Source organism: Streptopelia decaocto (genome assembly GCF_964273445.1).
Source record: "Streptopelia decaocto genome assembly, chromosome: 18".
In the NCBI taxonomy this organism is placed as follows: Eukaryota; Metazoa; Chordata; class Aves; order Columbiformes; family Columbidae; genus Streptopelia; species Streptopelia decaocto.
The window spans coordinates 6,481,140-6,497,765 of record NC_138673.1 but is presented as its reverse complement, the minus strand read 5'-3'; the positions used below and the strand labels follow the sequence as shown (position 1 = coordinate 6,497,765).

General features: G+C 46.8%; 2 protein-coding genes across 4 annotated transcripts; one reads left to right on the top strand and one right to left on the bottom strand.

The window, feature by feature from the left end:
- The first annotated feature begins 40 nt into the window (after positions 1–40).
- SMYD4 (SET and MYND domain containing 4) lies at positions 41–6,417 on the top strand. Of its 3 annotated transcripts, XM_082068687.1 has the most exons (10): positions 41–208; positions 289–436; positions 534–623; positions 1,191–2,343; positions 2,650–2,832; positions 3,135–3,301; positions 3,961–4,093; positions 4,536–4,652; positions 5,005–5,128; positions 5,847–6,417. In XM_082068687.1, the coding sequence occupies exons 1-10, from the start codon at positions 78–80 to the stop codon at positions 5,995–5,997; spliced, it is 2,397 nt and encodes a 798-aa protein (XP_081924813.1). In that variant the 5' UTR covers positions 41–77; the 3' UTR covers positions 5,998–6,417. The 3 variants fall into 3 exon arrangements, with proteins under 3 accessions (XP_081924813.1, XP_081924814.1, XP_081924815.1); XM_082068688.1 differs by lacking the exons at positions 3,135–3,301; positions 3,961–4,093; XM_082068689.1 differs by lacking the exons at positions 3,135–3,301; positions 3,961–4,093; positions 4,536–4,652.
- Positions 6,418–6,554: 137 nt separating this feature from the next.
- SERPINF1 (serpin family F member 1) lies at positions 6,555–13,514 on the bottom strand. The gene is made up of 8 exons (XM_082068691.1): positions 13,365–13,514; positions 10,806–10,891; positions 10,218–10,419; positions 9,977–10,132; positions 8,992–9,195; positions 8,169–8,311; positions 7,337–7,547; positions 6,555–6,963 (listed from the first exon to the last, which is right to left on the bottom strand). Exons 2-8 carry the CDS (start codon positions 10,881–10,883, stop codon positions 6,704–6,706), a joined length of 1,254 nt encoding a protein of 417 aa, XP_081924817.1. The 5' UTR covers positions 10,884–10,891; positions 13,365–13,514; the 3' UTR covers positions 6,555–6,703.
- Positions 13,515–16,626: the final 3,112 nt, after the last annotated feature.

Genomic DNA, 16,626 nt, shown 5'->3' with positions numbered 1-16,626 from the left:
CTATTGGCTGCTCGGTGCCGTACGGCGGAAGCGCTCCTGGGCCAGCGCTGCTGGGCGCCGCCATTGGGGTACTGGTGATGGAGCTGCCGGTGGAGGAGTGGCGGCTGTGCGCTGCCCGGCGCTGGGCCGCGCTGGAACCGGCGCTGCGGGAGCGGCTGGCGGCGGCGTCGCTGCACGACACGCTGCGCCTGGGCTGCGGCCTCCTCCGGTGAGCGGCGGGGAGAGAGAGAGGGAGGGCGGGCTGGAGCGGAGCGGGGCGGTGCGCGGCGCTGACCCCGTGTCCCGCAGGCCCGAGGCGGAGGCGCCGGCTCTGCGGCGGTTGTGCCGCCGGGCGGCCGTGGGGAAGGAGCCGGCGGCCGCGCGTTTCTACCGCGAGGAGGGAAACCGATCGTTCGGCCGCCGCCGTTACGCGGCCGCCGCCAGGCTCTACTCGCAGGTACGTGGGGCGGCCGAGCCCCCCCTGAGGGGATCCCCGGGGAGGGGGTCCCGGTGGTGGGGCCCCCCCTGAAGAAGCCGCTCTCCGGTCTCCGCAGGCGGCATCCCACGAGCTCCCGGGCAGCCCCGAGGTGTCCGTGTGCTTCGCCAACCGCTCGGCCGCTCTTTTCCACCTCGGGCACTTTGAGGTAAGCGGGGATGGGGTAGCGGGAACCCCCCCCCCAGCTCCTGCACACCCCGAGGGTGGCCTGAGGGCTCCCGGGGCGGGGATTGGGGTGAGGAGGAGCCCAGGCGCCACATGGGGTGTTACTGCAGAGTGTTTGTTTAAAGCATCCATCGCAATCTAAACTTTCTGAAAGGGCTCCTGCTTTCCTTCTTGTTCTACATCAGAAGGCTTTATTCGGCCAACAGGTTGGCTAACAGTTGTGCCAGGGGAGGTTTAGAATGGATATTAGGAAGAAATTCTTCCCAAAAAGGGTTGTTGGGCATTGGAACAGGCTGCCAAGGGCAGTGGTGGAGTCACCGTCCCTGGAGGGGTTTAGAAGATGCGTAGATGAGGTTCTTAGGGTCATGGTTTAGTGCTAGAGTTGCGTTATAGTCGGACTCTGTGGTCCTGGGGTTTTTTCCAACCAAAATGATTCTATGCATGTGGACTTTGATGATTAACAGCCTTATCAAAATGTTCTGAATCTTAGATGAAATAAAAAAGCACGCGTCTCACAGTTTTTCTAACGAGGCCTTGTCTTTGTTTGTAGGTGTGTTTGGAAGATATCGCCAGGGCTGAAAGTCATGGCTATCCAGATAGGCTGCTGCCCAAGGTCTTGCTGCGGAAAGCGGAATGTCTGCTGTGTTTGGGGAGGTTGCAGGATGCAGCAGACACCCTCAGTGTGGTGGAGAATAAAATTGCTGTGTCTGGGATCATGACTAGTCCTGCTCACCAGACACTGCTAAAAAAGTTAAGTCAACTGAAGATTAAAATACAGGAGAAAGAGAGCTGCCCAGAGCCTGCACGAGAGACACGTGGTGACATTCAAAGAAAGTCAGAGTTTTGGGAAGAGAATGACAGTATTTCAGGTGCATCTTCATCTTTGAGGTTGAATTTTGATACGGAGAGAGGACGTCACTTGGTGGCCTCCCAGGATATCCTGCCAGGACAGAGCCTGTTGGAAGAGGAGGCCTTTGTGAGCGTGCTCTGCCCAGGGGACAGCCTTCTTCTGCAGGACAGCGCTGAAACGGTGTGGGATACTCGAGTCACTAATGCAGATCTTTATTGCCACCATTGTTTGAGGCAGCTCTTGGCCTCGGTGCCTTGCCAGGGGTGCAGTTACGCAAAGTACTGCAGCCAGAGCTGTGCAGACGTGGCATGGCAGCAGTACCACAGGACAGAGTGCTCCCTGGGAGCGCTGCTTCTCACTTTAGGGGTCTTCTGCCATGTGGCCTTGAGGACTGTTCTGCTGGCAGGATTTGCAGAGGTTAGCAGGCTGGTGGAATGGTCCCACAATGGTGACAGGGACCTTCAGGACCCTGAGGCAAGGTGCAAACATCTCAGCGAGGCACCAGAAACAAGAGCTGGGACCAGAGGTATCCCTGGCTGTAATGACAATGGTCAGTACCAGAGTTCTTACCAAGCTGTGTTCAACCTTTTGCCGCACGCTGAGAAGCATAGCCCCGAGCATAAGTTCCTTTGCATGCTGAGTGTAGTCGCTATATGCCAACAACTGCAAGAAGCCGGCCTAGAGGCTGCTGTTTTGAATCAAGAATCATCAGAGAGACAGTCCAAACCAAAGACCTGTGAAAAAACATCAGGTGAATTGACTCCCGAGATGAAGACGATGGCAGAAGCGATGCTGAGGCACGTGTTGCAGCTGCAATGTAATGCACAAGCGATCACTGTAATGCAGGAGTCAGGTAAGATAAAAACTTCTAAGCCCTTCTCCATTGTCCTTACTCATCTAGCTTGTGTGAAGAGATTGAATTATCAGTTGTAAAAAGCTCCCATTGCAGATGGGAATGACTTGCTTAAAATTCAATGGCCTGATCCATGCTGGCCTGTTCTGTGGTGCACATGTAGAGGGTATTTAGCTATTATTTATTGCAGCAATATATCAGAAACCTTTCTACTGCTGTCTGCAATTGGTCACAATGCTTGTTGCATAAGCTGCCTGGGTTACTGAGCATTTATTCTCGGCCTCCTTGTTTTTCCTTTGTCTTTAGAGTCTGGAGATGGTGCTGTTGTAAATAAGAAGCCTGTGCGACTGGCGACAGCCTTCTTTCCTGTCCTCAGCCTCCTGAACCATTCATGCTGTCCCAATACCAGCGTGTCATTTATTGGGACAACTGCCACTGTCAGGGCATCGCAGCCGATCCCAAGCGGCCAAGAGATTTTCCATTGCTATGGTAAGTATTAACTCTTTGTCTCAAGGCACAGACACCTTTTCACCTGTACTTGGCATACTAACTGATTGCTATCAATATCATCATTCCTCATATAATGTTGCTAGAGTATTTGTTTATGCATTCAGCCTTGATCAAAGATATCAATGCAAGATTTTATCTCCTGAGCCCACTGTTACATTTTCAGTCTCCAGTTATGTCCCCTCCAGAAGATGATCTAGTTTTAATTATAACAAAGATAGATTTAGTCTGATGTTAACAACTCTACCAGTTCAGAGTTTTCTACCCTTGCCATCCCTTTGCAGGGCCTCACCGATGTCGGATGAGGGTTGCTGAGAGACAACAGCTGCTCAGTCAGTATTTCTTTGAGTGTCGCTGTTGGGCATGCCGTGATGAGTTAGAATCTGATGTCAAGAGTGTGGTGTCTTTGAGAAACACGTTCTGTTGTCCTGGCTGCCGGGCTCCCATGCAGGTAGTTACAATTGTACAACTTACTGGGATATGTAATGTTTGGGTCTCTCAGATACTCAAGAGTTAGGGAACTCAGTCTGTGGTCTCTGCTCAGGAGCTAAAAGCCCTTATAGAGTCAAGAGAGTATCTCACTGTTCTTAGCAGCTTTCTTGTAGGTCAGTCCCCCGGTATTATAGGGAAAATAAAGCCTTTAATAGCAAGTTAAAATCCTTTTGACCTTGATGAAGGATCTAGAAATTATCAGGGCCATGGACTAGGGAAAGGGTGATATTTAGGAAAGCAAACAGAGGCCTGGAGTCTAGAACAGACAGTGTATATGCAGGGGCTGTGCGTAGAGAATCACACCTTGCAGTTCACAAGATGTAAATGAAAGCAGCACTTACGGTGGGTTAGATGGGGAGAAATCAACATAGTCTGTATTTTGGATGAACATTCGTTGTGTACCACATGACCCTGCTTTGGCCTAATCTATAGCTATTCCTGGAAATTTCTTATAAAATCGAATAAGTTAATAGTAATTTACAGGCAAGTCACTTTGTTTAATGAATGCAACTGGGAAACAATTTAGTATCTCTGTAACACAATACAGAGATAATGGAGATGGAAATTAAACTTTGAGCTGAACCTGAGCAGGAATGATCACAGAAATTATTTCCACAGGGGGAAGACATGCTTTGTTGTTCAAATGAAGCTTGTGCAATCTCAGTCAGCAGACAGAGCCTGTCATGCCGTTTACAGGACCTTAAGCAGCGAATCAAGAGAGCGTTAGAACTGCTAAGAGACAGGAAGGCTGGTAAGGCTCAGCTTTCTGCTTTAAGGTCAGCAGCTAATGGGTACACATGGGGAGCCACAGCTCTAGCCATGAGATGGCACTGTTGCTTACGCAGTTGGGGTCTCCTGGCGTGCAGCCTGGTGTCCCTGGGGACTTGAGCTTTACATTTTTTATACCCCTGATCCAGGTGTTAATCTAAGTCACACGCTGTTCCATAGTAACTACAAGAACTCAGGGTAACATTGGAGTTACGCATTCCCAGGCCTTGCGTTCCTGGAGCGAGTTAGGCCAATGCTGTGTTACAATAAGCAGGGTTGCAGATAAAGTCAATGTTGAATCCCATCCAAATCCAAATCTTAGCCGTGTAAGATGCAAAGATGAGATTGGACTGATTTTACTTCTTCAATCATAGAAAGCTGGAGACTGGCCAGTGGTATGAATATTATACCCTGTTTTATTATAGATCAGGCTATCAAAATGCTCCTGAAGTGTCAGGTGGATGCTGAATGCTTCTTGTCTCCAGAGCATTTGCTGATGGGAGAGTTGGAGGATCATCTGGCACAGGTCTACGCTACTCTTGGTATGGCATTATCTTATTATCTTCAGTTTTCTGAAGTTTGAACTTAACACCAGCCTTTTCTCTGACTAGCCCGACCACTTTTCTCCTGCTCCATTTCTCTAGTTTTCACAGCAGGGCTCTCAGAAAGGCTACTTTAGCCAAAACTGCATTCCCAGCAGCCAGTGAACAATAATGTGATCTCATGTTCTTCTAGATTCCCCTGTCCTGGTTCTGAAGTCAGCAGCCTCCCAAGAATGCTGTGGACATAGTTCATCACATTTTGTATAAGGCCGTCAGATTCTTCGGGTGGCATTAGCTCTCGAAAGTATTTATTCATGACTCAATTTTTGTTTTGTTTTGTTTTTTCCGTCAGGGAAGTGGGAGGAAGCAGCCAGACACCTGGAGAGGAGTATTGAGATTGTGGAAATGCATCACGGGCCAGCAAGCATAGAAATCGGTCATGAACTCTTCAAGCTGGCACAAATTCTCTTCAATGGGTAAATTTGCTTTCATTTTCTGTCCCTTCCCTGCACCACTCCTGTGTGCCTGACATGATATCGGGGCTGGGGGTCCCTGGCACCTTGCAGGGTGTCTCGCAGGACCCTGGGCAGTCTGGCACAGGTACAGGAGTTGGCCATTGCTCAAGTGCAAGTTCATTAACCTCATTTGGCTTCACTTACACCTTATTACTCTCTTTGGACTCATTTTTTCTGCTTTGTGCCCATCTATTCTTCTCTCTGGCTCCATTAATTCCCTATCCTATTGTTTTATTTTGACAACTAGTCACCCTTGGTGTTTATACCTCAGTTGTATAACGTTGCTGGCATCTTTTCAAAGGAGGAAATAAAATCCTCTTGCTCTATTTTGGCCCTCCTTTGGCAAGCAAGTCCCCTGACTGCTGAAAATCTTCTCGCAACACCTCCCTTTAACTGAATTAATTTTAGCAGGAGCTGCAGTGAGGCAGTAGTGGGTCCCTGTACCCAAAGATTCAAATATATATTTTTTTTTCAAGTTTTTGCCCATCTCCTTACCTTTTTTCCCATATCCTCTCATTTTAGCTGAATGTCATGCTATTTGCCTGGTGCTGAAAGGCAGTAGAGGGGAGGATCTGTACCCATGAACAGGTTTAGGTTTTTGTTGGGTTACAGGTTGTGTAAGTCAAAGAGCTTAATTAAGTATTTTGTATACTCTGTTCTTATTCTCTTCCTATTTCAGATTTGCAGTTTCTGAAGCTCTGAGCACGATTCAAAGAGCAGAGGAGATTCTGTCAGTCCACTGCGGTCCTCAGAGTCCTCAGATCCAGGAACTACAAGAGATGAAGGCCTGTCTGTCAGAGCTTCCCAGAAGCATCCTTCAGAGGACTTAATTTCCCTGTCAAAGGAAGCAGCCATGTGATCTTTCATCAAAGCTAAGTTTCATGTGGTAAGGTAGTCATGTAGTACAAGCTGGAAAATCATGTGTAACAACAACCTGAATGAAATCTGCAATGCTCTTTAGTGAGACTGTTGTAAATAAAATGACCAATTCTAACATGAGGGGTCTGTGTGTGGTGTGGTGTGGTGGGAATAGATGCTGTTGTATAGCATGTGGGTTTGGAGCAAGTCTTTGACATGGTTGTGTATGCATGTGAATCTCCCATATGTGATGGTTATGAACATGCAGTCACCCAGACCACACTGCCTTTTATTTCTAATGCTGTGAAACCCTTTTCTTCTTGCCAGCATGAAATGTAAATGGCAGACCTGTCAGTGATGAGAGACTCAGTATAAACAGCTGGCATCAGGTTGGAAGATGGGATAGGGAAAAATGTGGTGTACACCATACAGGAGACAGAACTGCATTGTGGCTTATCTGGGGAAAATGGGAGTGTGGAGGCATATGACATAGGCAGACAGTCTTTCAAGGGAGAATACTGGGGCTTGCTGAGATTAATAGCAAAAGCTCTTTTATTGCAGCATGAAGGCATATGGTTTGCGAGTTGTGTCTTTGTGCAGCAGAGCAGGGAGCCAGTATCCCTCCCAATTCCACCCTCTCTGTTTGGGCCCCACCATTGCAGATTATTGTGAAGGGACCTAAACACTCCTGGGATCCAGGATCTTGCCAATGAAGAGGAGGGTTCCAGTGGTATCATCTCGCAGTACAAGAAGGAAAGGTCTGTCCACGTGATATTCTATGGGGAAGGTCAGACGAGCAGCATTCACCCCAGGATTTGGTGTGGTTCTTTCCCCATCTTCACTGAGCTCCAGAACTGCCTTGTGTTGCACATGAGACAGCTTGATGGGTTTGACAGAAATCTTGGTAAAATCAGGGGATGTGAACAGTGATTGGAGCCCTGGAGGAAAGAAAGAAAATTGCATTAGCTGAAAGCACAGATTGCTGGAGCGGGAGCAGTACTGCTAATGCTGTGATCCAGGAGGGCATGTAGCTGCTCTGGCAGAGCTTATTGGGGCTAACAGCAAGAAGAGGCTCACATCTGTTTGTACTGAGCTTCTCCCTCAATTTCAGAAATGTTGAGCTTGGTGGAAAGATGTGATAAAAAGTTGAGGAGTCCCAGACCAAGGTGGTATAGTTGCTGGTGAAATCTCTTACAGACTGACAGCAGGACCTAACTAATAGTCCACCAGCTTCGTATTATTGAGAGCAGGAAGCAATTTGCTGCCTGCTTTGAGCCCTGGCAGGCTGTAGAGGGTGCGTGATGTACGTACTTGTCTCCTTTAGTGTGCTGCCAAGTGCCTCTTCATAGTTCAGCTTCAGTTTGGGCAAGCTTAGCACAGCATGGACTGTCTTCAGCTCCTTGTCTACATCGTGGACAAACTCAGAAGTAAGGCTTTCCTCAATCAGAGTCATATTCTGGGTCACCTTCGTAGGCAGGAAGAACATGGCACTGATCCCCTCTGTTAGTGGCAGCTGGGCAATCTGGAAGGCCAGTTATAAACAAGAAAATGGTCACAACAATAATAAACAGTTTTACCCATCTCATACAAGGCACAGGTCTGAACCTCGACTGCCTAGTCAGCCTTTCCGGTTAACATTTTGTCCTCTTCCCTCTTTGCTTTTATCAGACATGAGGCTCCCTGGCCCCTCTGATGCCCAGGCTTTCATCAACCCATTCTGAACTCTTTCTGCTTTCACACAGCAAGCGCTCTCCCCCACTGAATCCTGTAATGAACTGTAGTATTGCTTTTGGGGCTTCTCAGCTGAAACAGCATTGAGCTCCTGCTACAGTGAAAGATTTGTTGAAAGAGGTAGAGATGAAAGAGTTTTCAGGGGTGCGCCCTGCTCTTCTTGCCCAGCTTTAGGTCAAGCAATACAGGCTCGTAAGACCTGTGCGTTATTTAAACTCTGGACTGCTTGTCACATAACCAATGTAGAAGTAGAATTGTTTAAGAATCAACATGCTGCCCTTCAAAATAGGGATTGCAAAACTAGCCTGATGGGAGGAGCAAGGCTGTTTTCTGGAATGGGTGAACAGGTAAGTGTAGCTGAGCCTGTTCCTCGGTAGGTTTAGGAGACCTTGCGCAATATTTGCTTTCTGACCTTGCAGTTGAGTTCTGAGTCAAAACCATATCGCAGTATAGCTTTGGGGTCTGACATCATGGACACCTTGACAGTTCTGTCCTCATCCAGATGGAAGTCGTTCAGGGCAGTCTTCTTGGTGTCAAACTTGGTTTTCCATGTACCTATGTTTTTAAAAAAATGAGGATTTTCTGGAATAATAGCATATGAAACCAGGCTTGTGTCTGTGGCTGAGTCATCTTGCACTTTATCTATACAGTATTTGTGCTTTAAGAGTTGAGGCATAACCAAATGATGATAGAGATGGAAATAGACTGATTGGAGATACTGATCTACTGCCACTCTTCAGCCCCTCCTTTTCAGCCGAGAATTTGCTAAATGGGAAGGAAATAAATCAAGCCAGTGTATGGGTGGAGTAGCTATTGGGAAGCTGATGTCTACTTATGTAATTACAAAACTATTTTACAGGGTAACAATTGTGTCAATGCATATAAATTGCTGCTCTCCTCACCCTTTATTTTGCTCCTGTCTCTAAGCAATAATTCTCCAGGACACTGGTTTACAGGATGTTCTAGAACAGCTCTCTATCTCCTAGATGTCCTTAAACCATGACACCTTCCATTCCCTGTACAGTGGCAAAAAGGCTCAGTACGCTCTTTAAGCTGTGCCTTCCCTAACTATTAATATTCTGTCTCTTGCCATGGAGTTTTGTGAGCTTGAACTTTCTTTCCTCCTCTCCTACTGCAAACAGGTCAAGATGCAGCTTCCCCAGGGCGTTCCTTTGCATCTCTTTTAGCACATGCTTAATAGACCTTCTCTGTAAGCAAGTACCAAACATTCTTACCCTTGAAGTAAGCAGCCCCAGCAAGGAGGATACTGACATCTGTGGGCATGTCCTTCATCAACCGCATAATCCTGCCCTTTGTCTGCTGTCGGACCCAGTTGTTGACCTCTTGGAGGTCTAACTGGGTATTGCCGCTTAGTGCCCTCAGACGCATCTTGTAGGACTTCTCTAGTTGGCTGTGAAAACCAGGCTTCACCCTCAGTCCTGGGGAAGAAAAACATTGATATTGCAGCTAGCTCCCTTATCAAAACAATCTCAAGGCAGCAGATTGCAATCCAAATCCCAGCAGCAGTTCTCTGGTAAAACATCTGTGGCTGTGTGTGTGCAGAATCCTGCTTTGAAGAATTACTGAAGGCACATGGAGGAAACTGATCCAAATCCTATAGCCACCCATGCTGGATTATGGGATAACCCCTTTCTGAAAAGAAAGGAGATAAGAACAGACGGCTTGGACACAGCTATTCCTTCATCAGTCTTTCTTTTTTCTCCAGCTCGCTTTATGAGTACAGCTTACTCAACCTAGTGGATTCTTGGAACCAGCAGGTTCCAAAAGATAGCTCTTAGCTTCCTCAGCAGATGCTTATTGAATGCTGAAAGCAAACATTTCAAATAGTTCTGCAAGGAATTAAACAAAGGAATGTGACTGAATGCTATCACAAACAGAAAATGTGATTTGTGGTTCCTGAAAGTTAGCAACACCTGCCAGAAAACCTGGAGTGAAGGCAAAATTATCAGCAAGTTGCTTTTAGGTCTTTGGCGTGTTGGCTGTTCTGTCACCAATGTCTTTGTGTGCAAGTCTGGTCTTTTATTTGTGTGCACACAAACTTTCCAGGCATTTTCTGGAGCAGCAAGAGCATTCCAGACAGTGTTTGTATCCTGGCTCAACAGTATGTCAGAGCCAAAGCTGTTAATGTGGTGCTGGTCAGTGTGTTCTACCTGCTGCTAATTAGGTAAAATTTGATAAGAGGGGAAGAAAGACTTTTACTTTTCTCCAAGATGATACGGGAGGCACTTTTCATGCTCTTCTCTGGTCCAGCCACACTGGTCAGTAGGTCCTTGTAAGTGTTGTGGACCTCAGCTTTGTCAAGCAGATCATAGAAGAGAGCACGAGAAATCACATCTTCTGTCCGTTCTCCAGCCCCTGCCAACAAAAAGGACACTGGAATGAGGGAAAAAGTTTGTCAAGCCAAACAGAGCTTGAGGAAATAAATGGGGCAAGAACTCACCGAGGGAGAGCCCAGAAAGTGCAGTAGCCAGGCTGAACGGCGACAGCAGCACGTTGGCGGTGGCCGTCCGGCTGGATTGCTGACGGTACAGGTCATAGCCAAAGTTGGAGACTGCAGCTGCCAGCTTGTTTACGGGGCTCTTATAGAATGGATCATCCTCTTCGACCTCGCCGGCGTTGGCTCCATCAGCGGTGGCAGAGTTCTAGCAGGTACAGGGAGCGCTTTGGTTTGACTTGCAGTTTGCAAGGGCAGGTACTGTTGTGATAAACATTTCAAAGGCAAAACCATCTACAGGAATACTGGCTTAATCTTACTGATAGAGAGTGTAGGAACAGTTACTTCAAAGTGTCCCAGTACAGCCAAAGGCAACGCTCAGATTGGAATCCACTATTCCTGCCTCACGGTCATCCCCTGATGTAACTACTGTGGTTTTATCTAGGTAAAGCAGGAGTTAGTCTCATTATGTTGCTAAATAAAATCCTAGTAATTTAGGATGGTAGTGCTTAATCCTTCTGTAAGATTTTCTAAATTCAAATTACCTTTCCCAAGTGTCTCTCCCTCGCTCTCTGCATATTTTCTTCTACTCACCTGCTCACTGGCCGAGTTCTGGGATCTGCTTGGGACAGTCAAGAGACCCAGGAATAGGAGAACCACGGGAATCCGCATCCCTGAACCTACAGAGTAAGAAAATGACAGTTTGAACCACCGAGCAAATACAACTCCACCACTACTATCTGCTGCACCTGGTTGTGACAGGAACCGCGGTGACATGTGCTGCTGCTTGTCCTTCCCAGTTGTGAAACGCATGTCTGATCTTAGCCAGGTTTTCTTCTCCAGTTTGAAGTACTCAGCCAGGCTGGCTTCAATGACTTTAAAATTGGACAAGCGCATGTCTGGGTGTGCCTGAGCACAAAAGCAGATGTGTGTGGCCCAAACCACACTGATGCTGGCAGTTACTGAGTGCCAAGGTCCAGAAAAGCACTAAATCACATCTTCTGAGTTTTAGACTTCACGAAATTCAATACTTCACTTATAAAAGGTAGCAAATCCATTTTGAATGGCACAGAAGACAACACTGACTGGTTGCTGCTCTGCTGTGTGAGTCACCTGCCTCAGGCAGTAGTTGTCACGTTGCCTGTGTCTGTGTGTACCTAGAAGGTTGCACAGCCTATGTGCATCTTATGCTTCTTATTTGCAATTCAATAAAGCCAAAGTAGAAGAGCTTTCTTAAAAGACAGTAAGGAAAGGAGCTGGGAGTAAATACCTAATGCTAGGCCAGATCTAGGGAAAGACAGAACTTGGCTTATTCAACATTTTTAATGGAGGTGGGAGAAAAGTACCAAACTCCCCAAAGCTTTTCCTTGTGTGGAATCCTCTTTTAATCGCTCCAGTATTGGCATCTGTGGCCCTTCCTGACAGATCTGTCTGGTCCAAAGGGCAGCATGTAACCCCGGGTTTCACTGCGGGTAAACCAGAGCTACTGCACAAGTGTCGTGCCCTCGAGAACAGACGCCACTGAGGCTGGTCTGAAGCAATGTTTATATAGATCCCCAGGAATTAAGGGAAGAGGGTTGTATTTAACTAACCCCTGTGATTCAGGCATCCAGCGAAGTGGGAGAAAGAACATGTGTTTCAGATTAACTTCAGCTATAAAGAAAACATGCCTGCTGGTAGAAATACAACTTAAAGCCACGTGGCTACAACAGCCCCAGTTCAGGACCCAGTTGTTCAGGCAGAGGTTTTACTTTACTGAAAGGCAGTTCCCTGTTTCCCTTCCCTACCAAAACCCTTTTCTTCTGGAAGTAGTTCTGACTTGGAGGGAAAGGTGTCAGAGCAGAGGTTTTAAGTTTTCATCTATGTTTAGAGAGTGTAACAGAAGTGGTACCTTCTTTTCCCTGTGCACTTGCATCCTATGACCCACTGCTATCCTATCTCCCAGCAGCTGAAATATTCTGGTGCAGATGATGTATATTGCGAGGATTTGCTATCCTGGAACAAACCAGTGCATTTGGTGGATATGATGTTGGGATTGCTCATATCATTGCAGAGTTTTACAATGCATAGGCACCATGCTGAAAGAGAGATGACAAGCCCTGCTAAGTCGAAGTTAAACGCGCCCTAGCGAGGGCTTTGTGAAGATGCCTGCACCAAGCAATACTCTTGCATGCGGAGCAGAAGAGGTTTGGCCCAGTCTAGTTTAGAGATGAAGGTTTTCCATGGAGCATAACCTTTTCTCTGAAAAAAAGAATGACAATCTCAACACAACCTCTACTTCCAACTACACTGAGCTCCTGGGAGCATGAGAGCGGAGATGGGTTTTGCAGATTTGTATTGTTTTTGCCAGTACTGTCACCAGCTTCATATTTCTCAGACTTTGCCAAAAAGCAATTTCCATTTTAGAAAGACAAAGCTTTTTGTGTTTGGATTGGCCTGAACATCTGGATTCTATTTGCATGTGTCTTAGCACACAGCCAAAAATGCAGAGAAAAGAATTTGGTTCAAGCAGAGGTGGGATGGTTTCAGGCATGATATTGAAATCTCTGGCTGCCTTTAAAGAGAAGAGAAGGAGCAACAGCACATGGGATGTGATGTTACAGTCGGGAAGGTACAGGAAGAAAACTTTGAGAAATGAGCTGCAAAGGAACCTTGTGTCTGGGAGTTGCCTCTTTATGGAGGCCTGCAGGTGCAAAGGAAATATTTTGCTTTAAATCTGTAGCGAGACAAGTCTCACATCATTTATAAACTTAAAAGCTCTGGTTCTGATTTCAGGGGTGCTATGAAACATCCCCCACGAGTTCAGGCTGCTGTGATTGCTCCACCCCACAGCACTAACTCCTTCTGAAGCATCTCGCAGCCACTAGCTCTGGAGGATTTAACTCGCCAAACTTGTTACCGTCACAAAGAAAGAGCACGTCCCCAGCTGCAACACAGACGCTAGAAGGGCAGAAAACCACCCCGCTTCCCCAGCACAGTCGAGCCCCGGAGGCCAAGAGGTGCCCTAAGATGCCCCCGGCCCTTGGTGAGATCCGTCATTTGGTGGGAATCCCACCCTTTACCCCCTGCAGAAGAACCGTTCTTCCCATTTCCCAGGTTCTCCGGGATGTCCCAGCCCCTGCCCTGGCCCCAGCCGGGCTTGCTGCCCCTTACCTCGGGCTCCTGTCACCTCTGTCCCCGCAGGCTCCCGGTGGCTTCGACTCGGGGACACTGGGGCTTTGCTGCAGCCACATCTGCTTTTTTTTGCAGCTTCCCCCAGCCCAGCCTTCGGCCGGCTTCAGGTTACAGCTTCCCAGGGCTCATCTTAAAGTGCTCTGCTCCTATTTTCTGCTGCTGCCACCCTCCCTCTGAATTGCACTAACTTTTTTAACCCTGCCTTCCAAAACAAACCTGCTCCCCATGATAAGGGCAGCCCAGTGGGTAAAGCGTGGGTCGGAGAGGCAAAATTATCTTTGCCCTGTTTGGGCTAGTTCTTTTATCCCTGCGGTTTTGCCGTGTGTCACATAAAGGATTTTTCTGTCTCAGAGGTATGGTTAATGCAGCAGTGTTTAACAGATATATGGATTTATGTTCCAGATTCAATGGACAGACTTGTAAAGTGGGAGCAGGATTCTGTTGCTGTTTAAAGCAGTTGAGGGGAAGACATTGGGAAGTGGTTCTATCCAGTGATAGTTAACAAGAAGTTATTAACATAACCATCTTAAAGTTTTTTGGCTGAAAAGAGACTAAAAGGCGAGCACTCTGGTAAAAGAGATGAATTAACAGAGTGGGAGTTTACAGAATAATAAATAACGTGTAGAAGGGAAAGGGGCAAAGGGGTTCTGTTATTTTTTGTAATAGAAGACTCTATGGGAGCACCCATCAGTGCACATTTAAATCAAGAGAGCGTATTTTTCATAAGGATTAAATTCTAAAACTCATTGTAACTAGATATTGCAAAGATGAAAGATAAATAGATTTGGGGGAAAAAAAACAAACCACCCAAACCAAATTAGTGGAGGACAAGTCCCTTGAAGGCTAACAATGGTCAGATGTAACGTCAGACTCAGCAGCTGGGCCATACAACCCCCCTTGCCCCTCGTCATTCTTGGCTTTTATATTTTCCCCAGTCATTGTTACTGGCTACTGGGAGAGCCAGGATACTGGGCTAACTGGTCACATATCCAGCCTGGTCCGAGGCAGCTGTTTGTCTGCTTGGAAATGCTGGAAGTCAATTGGAACCAGTAATGCCAGTGCCCCCAGTGCAGGCTGGCGCTGGGACATCTTGGGCTGCCATCTAACAAGTGCTGAGGGGTTACTCATGGGTGCTGGCACAGAGCTCATCCAGTCCAAGAGGAAGGGATGGGTTTGGAGAAGCATTAACTGCTGTTTTTACAAGCCAGAAAAGCAAATCAGGTCGTCTGCCCGGTGATTAGTCAGCGCTTCAAAGGTGACCCTTTCTGACAAGGAGAGAAACAGCTCAACTGCTACTCGGCTTGCTCTGAGACGTCATTGCAGAGGGATGTTTGTACTTGTTAGTCTTCCATCGTCTGCCCAAGAATGGGGGTGTTGGCTGCAGAGATGTGGTTTACATCTCTTTTTGATACCTTATTTGTGGTATTAAACTGCCCTTTGTGGAAGGGCCACTGAAGAATTTTTACATCTCATCTGTGTCTTCAAACGAAAACCCAGCTGTTTGAATACAGGTTTGGTTTTAAACCACTGGAATCAGAGGGTCAGTTGTACAGAATGTTATTGTAGATCAGAGCAAACTTTATTCCTGTAGGTTAAGGGCATCCCTGAAAAGGTGCATTATACTCATCCAGCTAGATGCAAGGGCTTAAATCGGTTTTGTTAAATCAATACAAACATTTTACTGTTGTTCTGGTTTGGCAATATGCTGTCTGAACAGTGTTCTCCTCTGCTGTGGAAGTGCTGATCATGTTCACATGAATTTGGTCTAGTAAGGAAAAAAAATACATCTACTGTTAAAGATATTGAGATTTATTTGATATTCTCAGCCAGTGGTGCAGATGAGCGATAGAGCAGATACCCTGTGTTTGTCATGTCTTTTCAGAATAGAGCTCAGTCAAAAGGAAAACTTAGCAATGCAAAGTGGAAATTCCTCGGCAGAGATGTTAATATTACTTTGGATTTTACAAACTGCCTGTTCTGGAGAGTCGGTGGAGTGTAAAAGAGTCTTAAGGTTGGTGTAACTGATAATTTGTTGAGTAAAGCACAGTCATGGAGGGCTGCTGTGCTGTCAAATAAGATGAAATTAATAGTTTGACAAGAATAGCTTGGAGGAGGAAGGATGGCAGAAAGATGGAAAATAGGAAATAAGAACTAAGCTGTTTGGGAAACTGAGAATGAGGGGAAAAAACTTTACAGAAGAGGGGGAGCTGGAGGGCAAAGGCATGAAAAGGCAGACTTGGGCTTCAAATCATGCACCAGTTACAATGCAACAGGGTGGAATTCGGGGAGGTTGGTGCTGAGGTTGCAGTAGGCAAAATAAGACTTACCTAAGGCATGGGATGGTATTTGTGAATGTTAGGAATGAATCTATATAAATAAATAAGCTAAAATGTTCCTGTGGCCTAGAGCTGTGCCCTCATAGTAGGGCTGGATTCTTGTGGGTTTACTTGTTAAAATTACACGGCCCTGTAATTACGGCCTCTTTTTGAAGGATACGTGTCATTGCACTGGTTAGAGGGGTAGACATTATCTTTAGCCGTTCTTCCCCTTTTGGACTGCAAGAAAAGTGTAATTGCAGGTTTGAGCCAGGACTTTTTATTCCCCAAAGGCTCCTGCATCCCTGAAATTCATGGTTAGTGAGTCAGTCCTTCTCTTATTCCAGCAGATGGTGCAGACTATTCAGGGACGGAGGCTCCCAGCAGCATTCTGCTCCTTCCTCTGAGGGAAGGCAGACTTCCCGACGGAGGAAAACACTGCCAGAAGGGTGGCCCTTGCGCTCTGTAACTGCTGTTCCACAAAAAACAGAGCACCATCCTTTTTACTCACAAGCTGAGGGGGTTCGGAAGCAGAATCTACTATGGATAGGCGTTGTTTTGTACAGAAATAGCTGCAATGTGGCAGGCTATGGGTGAGTTAGACAAATATTATTAAGTCGTGGGATGGCTTGGTTGAGTGGAGGGTTCCCGAGATTCTTTTGTGGCGGTTTATTTCAGAGATGCACTGAAATGAGGTTCTGCTACCTCAGAACGAGGACCCAGGGAGCTGTGCCCATCTAAGACAAAAATGAAGCTGTAACCGGACATTGCCTTTTGCCAAAACAAAGCAGTGACATTTAGCTACGGCATCAAAATCTGCCCCTCTTTCCTCTGCAAGGTGCCCCAGCCATCCACAGCATTGTGCTGTAGAGCCAGGAGCATCCCAGCAGAAGAACAAATCTCAGCAGATGCCAGATCAGCACCTT

Bases quoted from the DNA above. Each gene is read 5' to 3' on its own strand.
- SMYD4 (XM_082068687.1), top strand. From the start codon at position 78: ATGGAGCTGCCGGTGGAGGAGTGGCGGCTGTGCGCTGCCCGGCGCTGG. The intron at 209-288 runs GTGAGCGGCGGG...CGTGTCCCGCAG, and splicing joins CTGGGCTGCGGCCTCCTCCG to GCCCGAGGCGGAGGCGCCGG. The intron at 624-1,190 runs GTAAGCGGGGAT...CTTTGTTTGTAG, and splicing joins TCCACCTCGGGCACTTTGAG to GTGTGTTTGGAAGATATCGC.
- SERPINF1 (XM_082068691.1), bottom strand. From the start codon at position 10,883: ATGCGGATTCCCGTGGTTCTCCTATTCCTGGGTCTCTTGACTGTCCCA. The intron at 8,312-8,991 runs GTAAGAATGTTT...TTAAAAACATAG, and splicing joins TGGGGCTGCTTACTTCAAGG to GTACATGGAAAACCAAGTTT. The intron at 6,964-7,336 runs GTACGTACATCA...TCTTTCCTCCAG, and splicing joins CAGCACACTAAAGGAGACAA to GGCTCCAATCACTGTTCACA.